Below are 16,423 nucleotides of genomic sequence, written 5' to 3'. Positions count from 1 at the left end.
AGAACAACACATAATCCCGCCTCCTGCAAGTGAAGTCCAATCAGAATGCACGACAGCTCCGGTAGGATTTGGGAAATGAGGAAGCTCTCACTTGCAATGTGTTGACAAACCTTAGTTTACAGACTTAGGATACATTTATATATTTTAAAATAAAATATTTTTTTAAATAATAAAATCTATAATAAATTTTTTATGTATTATATCTCAGTCTGGTCTTTCACATACCCTGTTATTTTCAGTGAAGTTAAAACGCTTGACTTCGAGACAAAACTATAACACTTTATAAACAACAATTTTATGTAAACCAGTACATTTGCAGCAAAATAATTCTCTCATATAAATTTCTGATACATAATGGTTACGCTTAGTAGTTTGAGACTTTTAAATATCTTTATTTAAAAATCTCAAAAACACAAATAGTGAATGATCTCTTCAATAAAACTCAGTTATTACAGGTTAGTTCACATTGCATGAAGCTGCAACTGAACTGAATTTGTTAAAGGGATAGTTCACCCAAAAATGAAAATGTCATCATTTACTCAGCCTCTTGCCATCCCAGATGTGTATGACTTTCTTTCTTCTACTGAACACAAATTAAGATTTTTATAAGAATATCTCAGCTCTGTTGGTCCATTCAATGTGAGTGACCAGAACTTTGAAGCTCCCCAAAGCAAATAAAGACAGCATTAAAGTAATCCATACGACTCCAGTGGTTAAATCCATGTCTTCAGAAGCGATATGATATGTATGGGTGAGAAGCAGAATAATATTTCAGTCAATAAATCTCCAGTTAAGCCCTCCCAAGCGCTCTTTTCTCCTAAGAAGAGTTCTTCTTTTGTTTTTGGCGATGTGCATTCTTTGTGCATATCGCCACCTACTGGGCAGGAAGGATAAATTATAGGAAAAAAGGGTTTAAATATTGATCTGTTTCTCACTCAAACTTATCATAACGTCTCTGAAGACATGGATTTAATCACTGGAGTTATATTACATTTATGCTGCCTTTATGTGCTTTTTGGCCTTCAAAGTCACTTGCATTGAATGGACCTACAGAGCAGAGATATTCTTTTAAATATATTTGTTGGTGTTCAGCAGAAGAAAGAAAGTAATACACATCTGGAATAGCATGAGGGTGAATAAAAGATGAGAGAATTTTCACTTTTGGGTGGAGTATCCCTTTAACTGAACCCAAAACAAATTAAGTGAGCAAGGCTCAAATAGAATGGAATGGGACATCTAAAACTCTAGTTTGTTTGTGGAGGTCACTCTTGATAGAGTGGCAGTGTAGAACAGGTATCCAAATGTTCATCATAGTCTTGCAGCTCTAGTTTTCCATCTCTGACCCTCCAGTCCCAACTGGGGTTTCCGTCAGGAGCGGGGACACACTGCAACCACATGCCTGACTCACACACCTCTGTGTCTGGAGAAACGAGTCGCCCATCCAGAGTGGCCAAACTAAAGGCTCTCATAGATATCTACATACAATACACAAAAAAACAACTAGAGATTAATAGAGATATGGAGTTAAAGAGTGGTGGCTGGCATTACAGCCATCTTATCACATTGAGTTCATGTAGCCTTGATTAAATGCATAAATGTCTGGATTTATATTAATAAGATTTTTTTCTCATCAGAATCATCACCTGTTCACTGATCCCCACGGCAACATGTCCGATTTTCACTTGCGGCCTCTCTCTGATCTTTAAACTCTCGCCGCTTACATCTTCCACCCATATATCAACCCCAAGTCCTGCATGCGTCCAGACGGGCAAATAAAAATACACACAAACTTATGATTTTACAAGTACTTATGCATTTACAACTGCACTCACAGGACTGGTGAAACCTACCCTCAAAGTAGCAAGATGATGTCTGAGCCGTTGACACTGACCAATCAACATTGAAACTCTGGCTGTCTGTAGTGCTACAGGAGGAGAAAACCCCTGAGCTCAGATCATCAGAATCCTTTAAGGAAGGAACCTAGGGTTAAGCTGCTTGCTCTGGAACAATAAAAAGGTTATAAAACACTGTTGTTTTCATACAGTAGGCCTATGTGTTTACCTCATCAGCAAGGTCTTGCTCAAAGTCACGGTGGTGGGAACAGGTTAAAGGTTGGGGTCTGCGTGAATCAGGTAAATTTGTCTCATGTTGCCCTGTGGAAGCAGATAGTCATTCCACACATTAAAAGAGATCACAGATATCAACATGGCTGTTGCTTAAGTTTTTGAGGTTCACAGAGCTCTGTTTCAACAAATGCACATACTACATTTGCCTGCTTGATGCACTTCCTTATCTGTGTTCAAGACAGATGCTTCAAAGATGTATGTAAATCACAGGCAAATTTGATGTAAAGACATTCTGTTTCCTGCTTGTGAAAACGTTTCAGGATCCTGGACCAACATGACTTACTCACTAATCATGATTTTAAAGGCATGGTCCTGGGTCAACATCTATTGTTGGTCTTTAGCAAATAAAAATCTGGATACATTATTTGGGAAAAAATGCGGTGAAGTTGCTCAACTGAATTAAGGGTAGTGTTATTCAGCTGGCTGATGCTAGCTTGGTATTTTTAAATGTGAACTTGATATCACAACTCTTGAGGCCCGAAATGCACTGTATCATGGATTGTTGGCTTCACGGAAGGACACATAAAATGAACATCTCCCTTGCAACCTCTCTGCGCCCCCTAGTGTAAGAAGCACTGTATTAAAGTAGTCTCTCTTGAGCACCACCCACACATTAACACAGAATTTACATGTTGAGAATGAAAAGGAAAATGAACATTTAAATAAAAAAAGATCAAATTAAAAATAAAATTAATACTGAACTTTGTGTGACACTCCTGTTCTACCCGCTCCGTACAGGACTCAAACCGGCGTCTCCGGCATGGGAGGCGGGTGCGCTAACAAGGAGACTAAAGGCTACAACCCCTAGCGTCGGTCGCTAGTGCAGGAGAGTGAGGTTTATACACATTGCACAGCTATCTATCAGCTGGCCACCGTTACATTTGCATTTGAATTTAAATTATTTCACTATTATTGCATGAATATTAAAAAAAAGCTTTGTAAATAAATGTATTTGCAATTTCTTATTTACATTTGCCTTTTCATTTTAAAATAGGCAGAATTGCCTTGAGATTGTAGTGAAAACGAAATGTCAAATCATCAATTTTATTTTATTTTTTAATTTGACAGGGATGATGCATTGTTATAGTGAAAATTAAAATGAAAATAAAATCATTTAAATGTATTTTTCATTTTGGCATATATGTTGCGGACACTTTTTTTGGGGGGGGGGGGGGCAATTTGGAATGCCCAACTCCCAATGTGCTCTAAGTCCTCGTGGTGGCATAGTGACTTGCCTCAATCCGGGTGGCAGAAGACGAATCTCATTTGCCTCCGCGTCTGAGACCATCGATCCGCGCATCTTATCACGTGGCTTGTTGAGCGCATTATCGCGGAGACCTAGCGTGTGTGGAGGCTCACGCTATTTTCCGCGGCATCCATGCACAACTCACGACACGCCCCACCGAGAGCGAGAATCACACATTATAGCGACCACAATGAGGTTAACCCAACGTGACTCTACCCACCCTAGCAACCGGGCCAATTGGTTGCTTAGGAAGCCTGACTGGAGTCACTCAGCAGGCCCTGGATTCCAGCTTGCGACTTCAGGGGTGGTAGTCAGCGTCTTTACTTGCTGAACTACCCTGGCCCTGCGGACACTTTTTAATAATGAAATGGTTAATCGAGGTTTCATTTTCATTTTTATCCTTTTATGGATTTATTTAAAATCTGCAGAATCTGACTCCCATACAAAACCTGTTCTAGTTACTAGAAATCAAGTTATCACTAAGTTAATATTTAGTGATATTATATGGATTGTGTGAGATTCATAATCCACTTAAATGGGTCGGTAATGTTGACCTGTGAACACAAGGAGTGGTAGCCAATGAGGAACACAGCACAAGGGTTAAACTGTACTTTGTCTCTGGTATACAAATTTAAAACACCTAATCAAGCTCTCTCAAATAAAACAAATAACACATTCTCACCGTTCTTCTTCAGTGTGACCGACTCTTCGTCAGAATCAGAGTAGCTGTCTTCTTGACTTTGCAGGTGAGCTTCTTTTGGGAGATAAAGTGTCTGTAACTGTAGGAACGGTTCCCATTCCTCCTGCGCCCAGTCGCTGCCCAGCTCTCGAAGACTCTCCAAATCACTCTCCACTTCATCATAACTCTCTCCATCACTCACAAAGCTTCTGATCTCTCCATCACAGCTCTCTGCTTCCTCTAAAACACCTCTTCTGTTCTTTTCATCACACTCTCCAAACACCACTCTTTTTTCTGGGAGATGATCAAGCACACCATTGCTCTTGTTTTTATCAGCACCTGTTTCATCTGTCCATTCTTTTGTTTCCTCAAAGTTCTCTTTGACTTTTGAAATGTATTTATCACAAATGTCTGTCTCTTCATCTGATTCAAGCTTGCTGGTTTCTCTCTCATCTTCTACGTAGTTTTGTTCAACATTTCCCTCATTATTTTCCTCCACCACCCAGTATCTCTCCATCCAGCTGCTCGTCTTGTCCTTTTTCCACATGTTTATCTTTCCATCCTCATCCCATTCACCCTCCTCTGCCGAATCTCTTGCCATATAGTCTGACTCATCTTCATTCACTGCTCGCTCTCTCCATGTGCTCACCCAGTGGACTGAAGGTGCTGAGAGGTCATTTGGGAAGGTATGATCTATTGTTCTGTCCGTGAAGTCTGGGGTCTTCTGAGTTGACATGACATTTGGCCAGTCCTCATTGACAGGAGCTAAATGTTGCCTGGTTGATTCTTCAGGACTAGAGACCTTACGCACTAAAGATGCATAAAATATGCCAATGTACATTAGTACTTCAAGAGCATGCACATTTCATTGCAATCATAAGTACTTTATAACAGTCGTCACCTGTTTTGAGTGCTTTATAAGTCTTCTGCAGCAGTTCGGATGCTGAGTCTCTCTCTGTTGGCTCCTTTACCAGCCCCCCTTTGATGACATCACAGGTCAAGGGGTCACAGTCAGAAGGAATCTCCCACAAAGGTGGGGGCTCACTGACAATCTGACAATCATAACATATTTAAACATAGTTTGTTATGGGATCACAAATGTCTATATGTTCTGTATATATACTGTACATACATAAATACCTAATTATCGGGGGAGGGGGGTTTATTAGTATATAAATTCTGAATATATAATTGTAAATCTGAAAATATAGTTAAAAATCTGAATATATAGTTGTAAATCTCAATATAGTTATTAATCCTGAATATAATGTTTAAGTTTTAATATATACAGTAGTTGTAAATCCAAATATATAGCTGAAAATCTCAAAATATAGTTATAAATCTGAATATATAGTTATAAATCCTGAATATGTTTGTATTAGTTTAATATGTAGTTATAAATCCTAAATATAAATCTGAATATATACACTACTTGTAAATTTGAATATATAGTTATAAATCCTGAATATATAAATGTAAATCCTGAATATATAAATGTAGATGTAGTTTTATTAATAAGCCAAGATGTTGAAATACTAACATCTAAAATGGAAAATATATGCATTCACACTCACAAACTTATACTGTACACACATACATATACTTCCCAATGACTTATTTTGTTTTTGAATTAAGCTAATTATAATATCTACAGCTACTAACTGTAACCATTCAGACACTTATTGGCATTTTAAGATTTTAATTAGACATTTTTGACCCATTTATGAACTTTCCGACAAGGGAGGGCCATCTATATTTGTAAGGGCATCTTCAGAAATTTGTAATTTCAAAATAAATACAAACTCACTCTCTCTCTCTCTCTCTCTCTCTCTCTCTCTCTCTCTCACCTTTAGATAGAGAGGATGAGTGTAGTATTGTGTCCAGGGCTGGTGTCCATTGAGCAAGTGCAGTAACATACAGCAGCTGCTCCAGACGTCAGCTTTAGCTGAACGAAGGTCTCCTCTTGCAACCTCTGGGGGCATATGAGACTCTGTGCCACGCAGAATGTTTCCTACGCAAACAATATTATGCTTTACAGTTAGGAAGGCAGGATTGATGTAATAAAGGATAGAGTGTATATACAGTATGTGTAGTCACCTCTGAAGGTTTTGGTGCTGTATCCTACCAGGTTTAGTGTCTCAGAGAGTCCAAAATCACACAGGAAACACTGTCTGCCATCCTCAGACAGCAACACGTTATCAACTAAATACACACGTATACACACAATGAAAATGCAGAAAATGAATGCGTGGTATGGCTGCTCTTCTCATAAATTTTGGAATAATAATCAGCTTTCTTTTCCATATCAATTAAGTTAAAGATTACAAAGGAATGACATGACAATGCTACTCACCTTTCACATCCAGGTGTACGACACGTCTGCTGTGCAGATGCTCAAGGGCCTGAAGCACCTGAGAATGATAGTACAGGGCCAGTTCTTCAGAGAGAGGACCACTCACTCTCAACAACTGAGCTAAAGAACCTTGAGAGAGAGAGACACAGACAGACAGACAGAGAGAGAGAGAGAGACCATTAACACAAACCTAACTCTACTTGGTTTCTAATAGCATTCTTAAAGTACACCGTAAAAATGAAAAGATACTCAAAGCAGCATTTGGGGTTCCTCACATGGCACACCGGCGGAACCCTCTGGAGATTCTCCAAGCACCCTTAAAGGAGTGTCTAATATTCTATTTATGTACTTCAAGATATATTTATAATGGGATTACTTATGGAACTTAAGGAACCATTCACAGTAGTCATTCATAGTTCTTGTAGGAAGCTCTTGTATGTTTCTCATAGAATTGAACCAACATTCTTCTAATTGTTCTGTTAAGGTATTTATTTATTTTGACCATGGTCAGAATAATCACCTCTTTTTAGATCCATGAAGAGAATCACATTGGGTCCTTCTCTCACGGCTCCATACAGCTGGAGAACATGAGGAGAGTCCAGTCGGCTCCATGTTTCCACTTCCTCCCACCTAAAACTACAAAGGGGAATCTTCACAAGAGAGTAACGCATGCAATCAGTCAGAAAATAAGGTCAGAAATTCTAATTATTGGAAAAGAAAATAGCTATTCCAATTTATTTTGACAAGTATTTTTAATAAATGAGCAGAAAATGGATATTCACCCTCTTGGCGGCACATGTAAATCCTGTTTGTTTGTCTCGGATGCTGAAGACATCTCCATACGAACCGTTCTGGATGTGGCGGAGAAATGAGTATTCACGACCCTCACGATATTCTGAATACTTAACCTGGAGAAACTAAGAAACGACAAAGCCTGAAAAGCATGACCTGACAAATCAATGAAACCTATTAAGAATGAGAATCAAGGACACATACTGAATATACATGTACACACATTGAACACCAATGAAAATTGTATCTGCTTGAAAGAAGGTTTGGAAAAAGTACCAAAGTCCAAATTTGTTCTCTTGAACTAATAAAAAAAATAAATGTATACTGATAATTGGCAATCAACACAACGTGACATGAAGCAGCATTGGGAAAGCTACTTTAAAACTGTAGCTTCCCAAGCTACGAGCTTGGCTACTCATAACTTTAAGTAATTTAACTACTTGCAAGCTACTTTTTAAAAAAGTTGCCATCTATGTGTACACTACAAGCTACTAACAAAAAGTAGCTAACTACAATGAAGCTACTTTAAGAGGACAATATTTTTAGATATATAACAATCAGATGATATTATTTAAAGGTGCTATATGTAAGATTGACAACAAGCATTTGAAATGGGTACTGCAGTCCAAATTCAGAATACTGGAGAGTTGTTTGCCCCGCCCCAGACTCAAAGCTCATGTAGGTTGCCAAAATGTTGACATGCAAATGAGCCAACTCAGCATCCGTTTTAAAGGATTTCTGGGCTTTAAGCTCTTTCCATCTTCAAAAGGCATCTCCAATATTTATCCTTGTTTTACTACGCCTCTGGTCATGGTGGATTTTAGACGGATGGCGAGGCTTTTTAGGTCGGGTGGAATCTGTTATCTCTGATCCAGCTCGTTTGCTGGCTTCCATGATGCAGCACGCAGTGTTGCTTGCCCGCAAACTTGTTCAAATCTGGCAACCCGGCGGTGTCGAAATACTATTGGTTGGTGAGTGGGCAGTGGGCGGGATCACACAGGACAAAACATAAACAGAAATTCCGTCCCGGAATGGAAACTTCAAAGTAGAATATACTTGCTGTAACATTGTTATCGGAGAAGCCAGTGTTTCAACTTAGCGTGTTTCCTAATTCTCTAATGACATATGGCCATTTTATGATTTAGTACAGTAAAAATATTACATATAGCACCTTTAAGTCTGCAGTCAATTCTGCCACAATCATTGTTACTACAGTCATGGTTTATGGATGGCCACATGATCTTTTAAAGTTCTCAGCATTACTCGTCATAGTTGTATTTGTACAAGTAAGAATTTCAATTACAGAGCTCTCTAACTGAATTTTTACTAGTAAAAAATCACATTAAAGATATGTTTAATTGCAGGGCTCTGCAATTGCAATTCTTACTAGTAAAAATCAATTGTAGAGATCTCTAATTCAATTAGAGAGCTCTGCAATTGCATTCTTACTAGTATAAACGTAATTTTAGAGCTCTACAATAGTGATTCTTACTAGGAATAATTGCATTGTAGAGCTCTCTATTCAATGCCATCTCATAATGGTAATGGCGCCTCATGCATTTTCATATTCATCTGGCTTGTATAAATTGGCAGGTGGGAAGATTTATATAAATATGTATGGGGTGGGGGAGGGGCACAAAATGTATTATGAATATATAGTATATGATTATATATGATATTATATAGTATATTATTATACATTTATTAAAAAGATTACAATCATTACAAATTCTGTTATAAAAAATATTTTCGTCTGATATTTCATACATTGTGCACAACTTGTGAATGTAGGACAAAGTGTAGTTACAAAAAAATTCAGTGTAAATGAAAAAAATAATAGGCAGAAAAACATTTTATTCAATTAAAAAAAAAAAAAAAACATGAAAAAATTTGCCATCCTCCTTTATGATTAAAGTTTTTTTTTAACTATTTGTCTTTCTACTGTTTTGCACGTACACCTCTGTACTCTTTGCAAACTTTCTCACAATCTACACATTTATATTCAAAACATTGTGATAATTTTTATTTTTTTTTATTTTTTTTTATCATTTTCACAAGTGTGGACCATATGAGAGTCTGATATGTGCAAAACGTCTTTGAACTTTTTTTAAGAGCATATAGAGGTGAATTAGTATAGTGATTAAATATTATCCTTCAATAACAAAGCATATTTGTGTTTTCATCTCAATATTCTCAATAATTCTGACACTATGTGAATTCAATCAATATGTTTGCTAAATAAGCTTGTAAAAATATTTCATGCTAATATCCTACCATGTCACACATGGTACAGTGTATTTTTATTGTATACAGTCTTCTTATTTTGTGTATACTGTATATTGTATATTATTAGGTGTATATTGTATATTGTGTTGTGTAACAAGATGTGTAAACTGTGTTATGTGTAAATCAGATGTTTATTGTAATTGTCATACTGCTATGCTGCTTGGAACCGCACCTAAGACTTTCACCCACTGTTGCACTTGTGTATATGGTTGAGTGACAATGAAGGGATCCCTTTAATCACATACCTGTTTGGGGTGGAATAGAAATCCCTCATTTACATTATTTTTCTCCTTGTCTTTCTCCTGTGTTGCTTCCTTAATCATCTCACGAAAAAACCCTAAGAAGTGGCAGCGATCCGTTTGAGTCACAAATCCCCACAGTTCACTTGTATCCAGTTCAGGACAATCCACCGACTCTGAATCTGAACTTGTCTCTTCATCTGTGTCTCTGTGGATATCTTGTTTATCATATGAGTCGAAGAAACCCTCAAATTCTGGCACAAACACATCACAGGATCCATTTTTGGAATGTTTGTTGAGCGAGTCAAAGTAAATCTTTTCAAAACCTTTAACAGATGACTCACCAAGAAGACCCTCTAAGACACAGCTGTCCGAATCAGAGCTGTAGGTTCGTCTGTCCATGGAACAGTATGAAGACTCAGAGTCGCGGTCAGCGGTGTAGCATGAACTCTCAGAACTGTTGCTGAATACAGAGGACGCTGAACCCCATTCTGCCCCGGCGAGACTGTAATGGCAATCCGTTGCCATTCTGTCGCGTCTCCGATCCTCGTCTGTGTAAATACAAGTAGAGTCAAAATCGTCATCAACTGAGAATGACTCAAAGCAGTTAGCATTGAACCTGGCACCGTAACGAGAAGATTCGGAGCCTGCTGTAGCTTCCATACTGTAACCAGACGTGTTGCTGCTTGATTTATAGTCATTCGAGACGTTCAGATTATCTGAGTCTTTACAATCTGAGTCTCGACTGAGTCTTTCTGCTTCATCAAAGCTGTTCCAGACAGATAAAGGGTCTCGCCTGCTGCCTATGTGATCTTTGGAACAGAGATTGTGGGCATCACAGTCTGCTAGAAAGGTACAGCAAGAGGAATCACAGCATTTGATGCTTTCAGCATAAATATATGCTGACTCAGAGTCAGATTTTGGTTCCAAATGGTTGGATATTGTGCTTTGAGACTCAAAGGTAGAGGGTAAGTCAACCTCCAACCCGTGAAGGAATAAACGGGAAATGCTGGCGTTGATTTCCTGAGGACAATCCCAGAGATGGACACTAGTATTTTGGAAGTCAGGAGTTTGAGTGACCTGTTGAGGCCAAGATAAGCACCCTGGTGTAGAGCAGAACTTGACGACACCGTGGATCCTGTGTTTGGAGCATCTTGAGGAGCGGCCGTTCTTCTGTTTAGATAATACAGAAGGATTGTTTCTTTGTCTAACATTTGCTTCAGATCTTGATCTTCTCTTTCTCGCTCTGTCTTTCCGGCTCTTTTGTCCACTGTCTTTGTCTCTACTTGTGTCCCATGTTGTCCTTGTGTCTTCAGTCTCGGTTCTGTGTTTCTTGTGACATTTTCTGAGGGAACTAAGAGAAGCTTTCATCTCTCTTTTTGTCTCTGACAGGAACCTAAGAGTTACCAAGATAAATACAGCAGTTACTTGAAAAACTGATGCATATTCATGTTATTTAATTGGATGTAAATGGGTCAATGATGTGACATGTTTTGTCCTGATCTATTAAGGTTGTCAAATACAGGTGCATCTCAATAAATTAGAATGTCGTGGAAAAGTTCATTTATGTCAGTAATTCAACTCAAATTGTGAAACTCGTGTATTAAATAAATTCAATGCACACAGACTGAAGTAGTTTAAGTCTTTGATTCTTTTAATTGTGATGATTTTGGCTCACATTTAACAAAAACCCACCAATTCACTATCTCAAAAAATTAGAATATGGTGACATGCCAATCAGCTAATCAACTCAAAACACCTGCAAAGGTTTCCTGAGCCTTCAAAATGGTCTCTCAGTTTGGTTCACTAGGCTACACAATCATGGGAAAGACTGCTGATCTGACAGATCAATAATTGACACCCTTCACAAGGAGGGTAAACCACAAACATTCATTGCCAAAGAAGCTGGCTGTTCACAGAGTGCTGTATCCAAGCATGTTAACAGAAAGTTGAGTGGAAGGAAAAAGTGTGGAAGAAAAAGATGCACAACCAACCAAGAGAACCGCAGCCTTATGATTGTCAAGCAAAATCGATTTGGGTGAACTTCACAAGGAATGGACTGAGGCTGGGGTCAAGGCATCAAGAGCCACCACACACAGACATGTCAAGGAATTTGGCTACAGTTGTCGTATTCCTCTTGTTAAGCCACTCCTGAACCACAGACAACGTCAGAGGCGTCTTACCTGGGCTAAGGAGAAGAAGAACTGGACTGTTGCCCAGTGGTCCAAAGTCTTCTTTTCAGATGAGAGCAAGTTTTGTATTTCATTTGGAAACCAAGGTCCTAGAGTCTGGAGGAAGGGTGGAGAAGCTCATAGCCCAAGTTGCTTGAAGTCCAGTGTTAAGTTTCCACAGTCTGTGATGATTTGAGGTGCAATGTCATCTGCTGGTGTTGGTCCATTGTGTTTTTTGAAAACCAAAGTCACTGCACCCGTTTACCAAGAAATTTTGGAGCACTTCATGCTTCCTTCTGCTGACCAGCTTTTTAAAGATGCTGATTTCATTTTCCAGCAGGATTTGGCACCTGCCCACACTGCCAAAAGCACCAAAAGTTGGTTAAATGACCATGGTGTTGGTGTGCTTGACTGGCCAGCAAACTCACCAGACCTGAACCCCATAGAGAATCTATGGGGTATTGTCAAGAGGAAAATGAGAAACAAGAGACCAAAAAATGCAGATGAGCTGAAGGCCACTGTCAAAGAAACCTGGGCTTCCATACCACCTCAGCAGTGCCACAAACTGATCACCTCCGTGCCACGCCGAACTGAGGCAGTAATTAAAGCAAAAGGAGCCCCTACCAAGTATTGAGTACATATACAGTAAATGAACATACTTTCCAGAAGGCCAACAATTCACTAAAAATGTTTTTTTTTTTATTGGTCTTATGATGTATTCTAATTTTTTGAGATAGTGAATTGGTGGGTTTTTGTTAAATGTGAGCCAAAATCATCACAATTAAAAGAACCAAAGACTTAAACTACTTCAGTCTGTGTGCATTGAATTTATTTAATACACGAGTTTCACAATTTGAGTTGAATTACTGAAATAAATGAACTTTTCCACGACATTCTAATTTATTGAGATGCACCTGTATACTTTAAAAATGCAATTCACATAGTTATTATATAGTATTATAGTATATTATAGTCTGAGATATTTTTTTCTGGGTCTTAAAGTAAAAAATGTCTAAATGGTGTAACCGTCCGTAGACAATAAAAATTAAAAAAGTTTAAATAAAAGCTGAAATTCTTGAAAAAGGTTGGTATAAGTAGTTTGGAATAATATTTTATTATTATTTCTTTAAGAAATAAGAACCAAAACAATTTTGTTTTAAAATATTCATATTTGATAAATGTTTTTCCACCAAAAAAAAGAAGTCAAACAGTGTAGCCAACGAGCAGGTTGTCATTTTGTTGTTGTGTGACAAAAAAATGGAAAAAATAATAATAATTTTAAAAAAATATATTTTGACATTTTTATGAAAAGGCACATTTTTTCAGATCAAATGGAGTAACCCTAAGAAAAGCTTTTCATATTCATGAAAAAAAAAAAAAAAAAACATTTATATGTTTGAAATGTGCTTAAGATATTTTTTAAATGAATTATTAAGTTGTGTACACAAATGTTTTCAAGGTGCAAGTTTTTTTTACACCACTTGACATTTTGAAGTTAAATATTATTTATTTATTGCAGCAAATTCTTTTTCTATTTTTAATTGCATTTTTTTTTTAAATGTATGAAACCAACATGGGCACATATATTACATTTATACAAATTTATACGTGTGTTTTAAACTAGACTTTTAAAAGATTTATCATCTAAAAAAACAGCTACTTTATTTGTCAACGACCCAAATAAGAAAAAAAGTCAATCATATTTTGCAACATTTACCTGTTGCTGGCGCAAGACTGGATGATGCTGTTTTCTATACATGTAAAGCCAAAGGTTTGACGTTCCTCACCTAAAAAAATATTTAGAAAACCTCACATAAAACATAAAAAAACATTAGCACATAAAAACCTCACCATCTATACCTCCAACATCTCCCTATCCATATAGTCCTCTTAATGTGATAGTGTATATGGCACACATTCTTACAAATTAAGAGAATAATCTATTCATTTACAAGTGTGCAAACAAATATGCTCTTAAAAATATAGGTTTCAATTAGCACCACAAATGGTTCTACAGCCTGATGCCAAGAGAGAACCATTTTTTCTTCTTGACGATAGCTAGAACAACCAATAATGTAACAAATAATTTAACATTAAGATATTTTTAATCTCCATAGAACCATGTATATAACTTAAGAACCTGATACAGCAACAAATGGTTCTTGATAAGATGAACTTCAAGGCACTGAAGAATGTTTATAAATGGACATCACTTTTATCCACTACTGTCTAAAATGTTGTTGGCAATATCTCCTGAACCAAATATCCATTTAAACTTGTCTTCTCTCACCTCTTGGCTGTGCCATGATGTATGATATTCCAACTTCTTCCGTGGCCACTTGCCCTGGTTCTTCAAAAGCTCTTGCCTCGTCTCTACACTCTGTGCCCGATGCTGAAGCACCCTCGTCCAGATATACCAGTGTAGAGACCTCCTGAAGCCTGCTAGAGTGAGACATGGTTGGAATGGCCATTCCTCTGTCCTCCCGGCTGATAAAATCAAACAAGGCCAATTGAGGACAGTGAGATAACTGGGCAAATACCAAGAGTTTTAAGTGTTTAGACAGATTATCTATTTTTTGGAGGGACTCTTTCCAAGAAAAGCATTGAGGATGATCACTTTTATTACTTTTACTTTCTAACAAACACACTCACAGATACTGTGTTCACTTTGTAGTGCGGTCACTGGAGAGCAGTTGCTTATGTATATTAATAGCATAGTGACATTTGGCACGTTTGGAGCTGCCTAGTCCCTCTCCTGTCAGCTGTCTCAGTCTCTCTTTCACACCAGATCATTTATCAGTACAACATTCCTCTAATTTTTTTTCTCTCTCTTTATGTTTCTCACCTTGAACTTAGATTTCCAATTGGTGTTTGGTGTAGTCAAACTTTCAGACAATGATTTTGCTCCTCCTTTGTGTCAGTTTCTCCTGGTTTCCAATTTCAACATAACCGCACATGCTCAGAGTGCCTTCATTATCAACAACATTCACACCTTTCTGGTCTAGAAACAACAGACACATTTCGTTGGCTCTGTACAGGGGGACATACCCCATAATATTATACATAATTAGAGGTCGAAGCTTCTTCTCTAAAAGTGTGTGGGCAGCAAAAACCTTAAGTCCTAGAGACACCACATCTGGCACATACACAACCCCATCTGATCCTATGTGGCACTATAATAAGCACTTTACATTTTCTACATCTTTGCAAGCCTGCTTTGATTCCTCGAGTCAAGCGAAACAACCCATATATCCATTTCATTTACGATTTCATTTGAAAGCAATGTTTAAATTTCACAAAATTTGGTAGACATGGACAACAGGATACTCTGAGAACACATGCCAAATTTCAGCAGTTTCCATTAACAGCGAATCAAAATAATCAGCAAGTTAACTGAACGGTGAATGAAAGATGTACTACCAATTTGATCCACTAGGGAAGCCAAGACAAGATAAGAAATCCTTGTAAATCTGCAAACACCATACCTACAAAGTAACTAGAGTACTTAGTAATGAAATTACTTTGCCCCCGACATATCCGTTCTTTCAAATTTGACAATTTTGGTCATTTTCTCCACTTTTCCAAACTGCTTGGACCTTGATAATAGCTGCTTATATGAGACTATATGTATGCATAATAATCATACATAGTATTGTGTTTTGACTTGTGTTTCTATAAAATCAAATTATAGTCACAAACCCATATTTTTAAATATATATTTTTTTATTAAATAAAAATAGTTATAAATTCTATCTCCAAAGTTAGAAAGTCCTAAAATGTACACAAATGGAGTTTGTCATATCTAGCAAATTTGTCCCTAATACATAGCCAAGTAAACACACAGACAAAATTTCACAATGGATTTCAAGACACTTATGAAACCAAGTTGTATTGACATGCTTAAATTGTCCTAAATAATGCATTTACATTTGTTGTTTTCTATTTTTAAAAAGCCACTAGCTTCTAGCAATTCAACATGCACCTATATCAATTATATACCAGTCATGAGTTATGCAATTTCTCACATTATCACATACCTGAAAATGCCAGGAAAGAGTTCTGTAAATCTGGAAGCTTTCTCTAAAATTATGTTGTTTTCTTCTTCGAGTCAAACACACTTGGTTGAAGATATTTTAAGCTCTATGGGTTCACAGTTAACAGTGTTTTAGCCAGTATAAGCGAGACCTCAAACATACGCACATGTCAAACTGTGAAACTTGACTCCATCAGCCAACAGCCATCTGGAATATATGTGTCAGCCTCTCTGATTGGTTAAATTAAAGTCAAACACTTTAAGGCAAAGTCAAAAGGCAAACACTGAAGGAACCTTTCCATCTTAAAGACTTTTTCTTATTTTTATTCTATCTTGTGTGTTTTTAGATAAACTGGCGAGATATCCTCTCACAATCCTTGTAAAAACACTTCCTAGATATTCCATTCATCTTTGCAATTTTGGATCATGAACCTTGGCAACACCTCAGCAATAAGTGGCCAATCAAATGTGCAATGGCAACCAGAGTTGATCAAAACA

The 16,423-nt window shown here is 37.4% G+C and overlaps 1 protein-coding gene across 1 annotated transcript; it reads right to left on the bottom strand.

Moving 5' to 3' along the window:
- Nucleotides 1-113: 113 nt before the first annotated feature.
- On the bottom strand, nt 114-16,308 carry LOC127434543 (uncharacterized). The gene is made up of 15 exons (XM_051687360.1): nt 15,930-16,308; nt 14,183-14,379; nt 13,610-13,679; nt 9,728-11,117; nt 7,187-7,321; nt 6,925-7,054; nt 6,405-6,533; nt 6,149-6,253; nt 5,899-6,062; nt 4,953-5,103; nt 4,055-4,861; nt 2,062-2,153; nt 1,851-1,965; nt 1,644-1,750; nt 114-1,475 (listed from the first exon to the last, which is right to left on the bottom strand). Exons 2-15 carry the CDS (start codon nt 14,361-14,363, stop codon nt 1,263-1,265), a joined length of 3,789 nt encoding a protein of 1,262 aa, XP_051543320.1. The 5' UTR covers nt 14,364-14,379; nt 15,930-16,308; the 3' UTR covers nt 114-1,262.
- Nucleotides 16,309-16,423: the final 115 nt, after the last annotated feature.

Source organism: Myxocyprinus asiaticus, chromosome 44 (assembly GCF_019703515.2).
Source record: "Myxocyprinus asiaticus isolate MX2 ecotype Aquarium Trade chromosome 44, UBuf_Myxa_2, whole genome shotgun sequence".
NCBI classification, from domain to species: domain Eukaryota; kingdom Metazoa; phylum Chordata; class Actinopteri; order Cypriniformes; family Catostomidae; genus Myxocyprinus; species Myxocyprinus asiaticus.
This window is presented reverse-complemented; position numbering and strand designations above follow the sequence as displayed.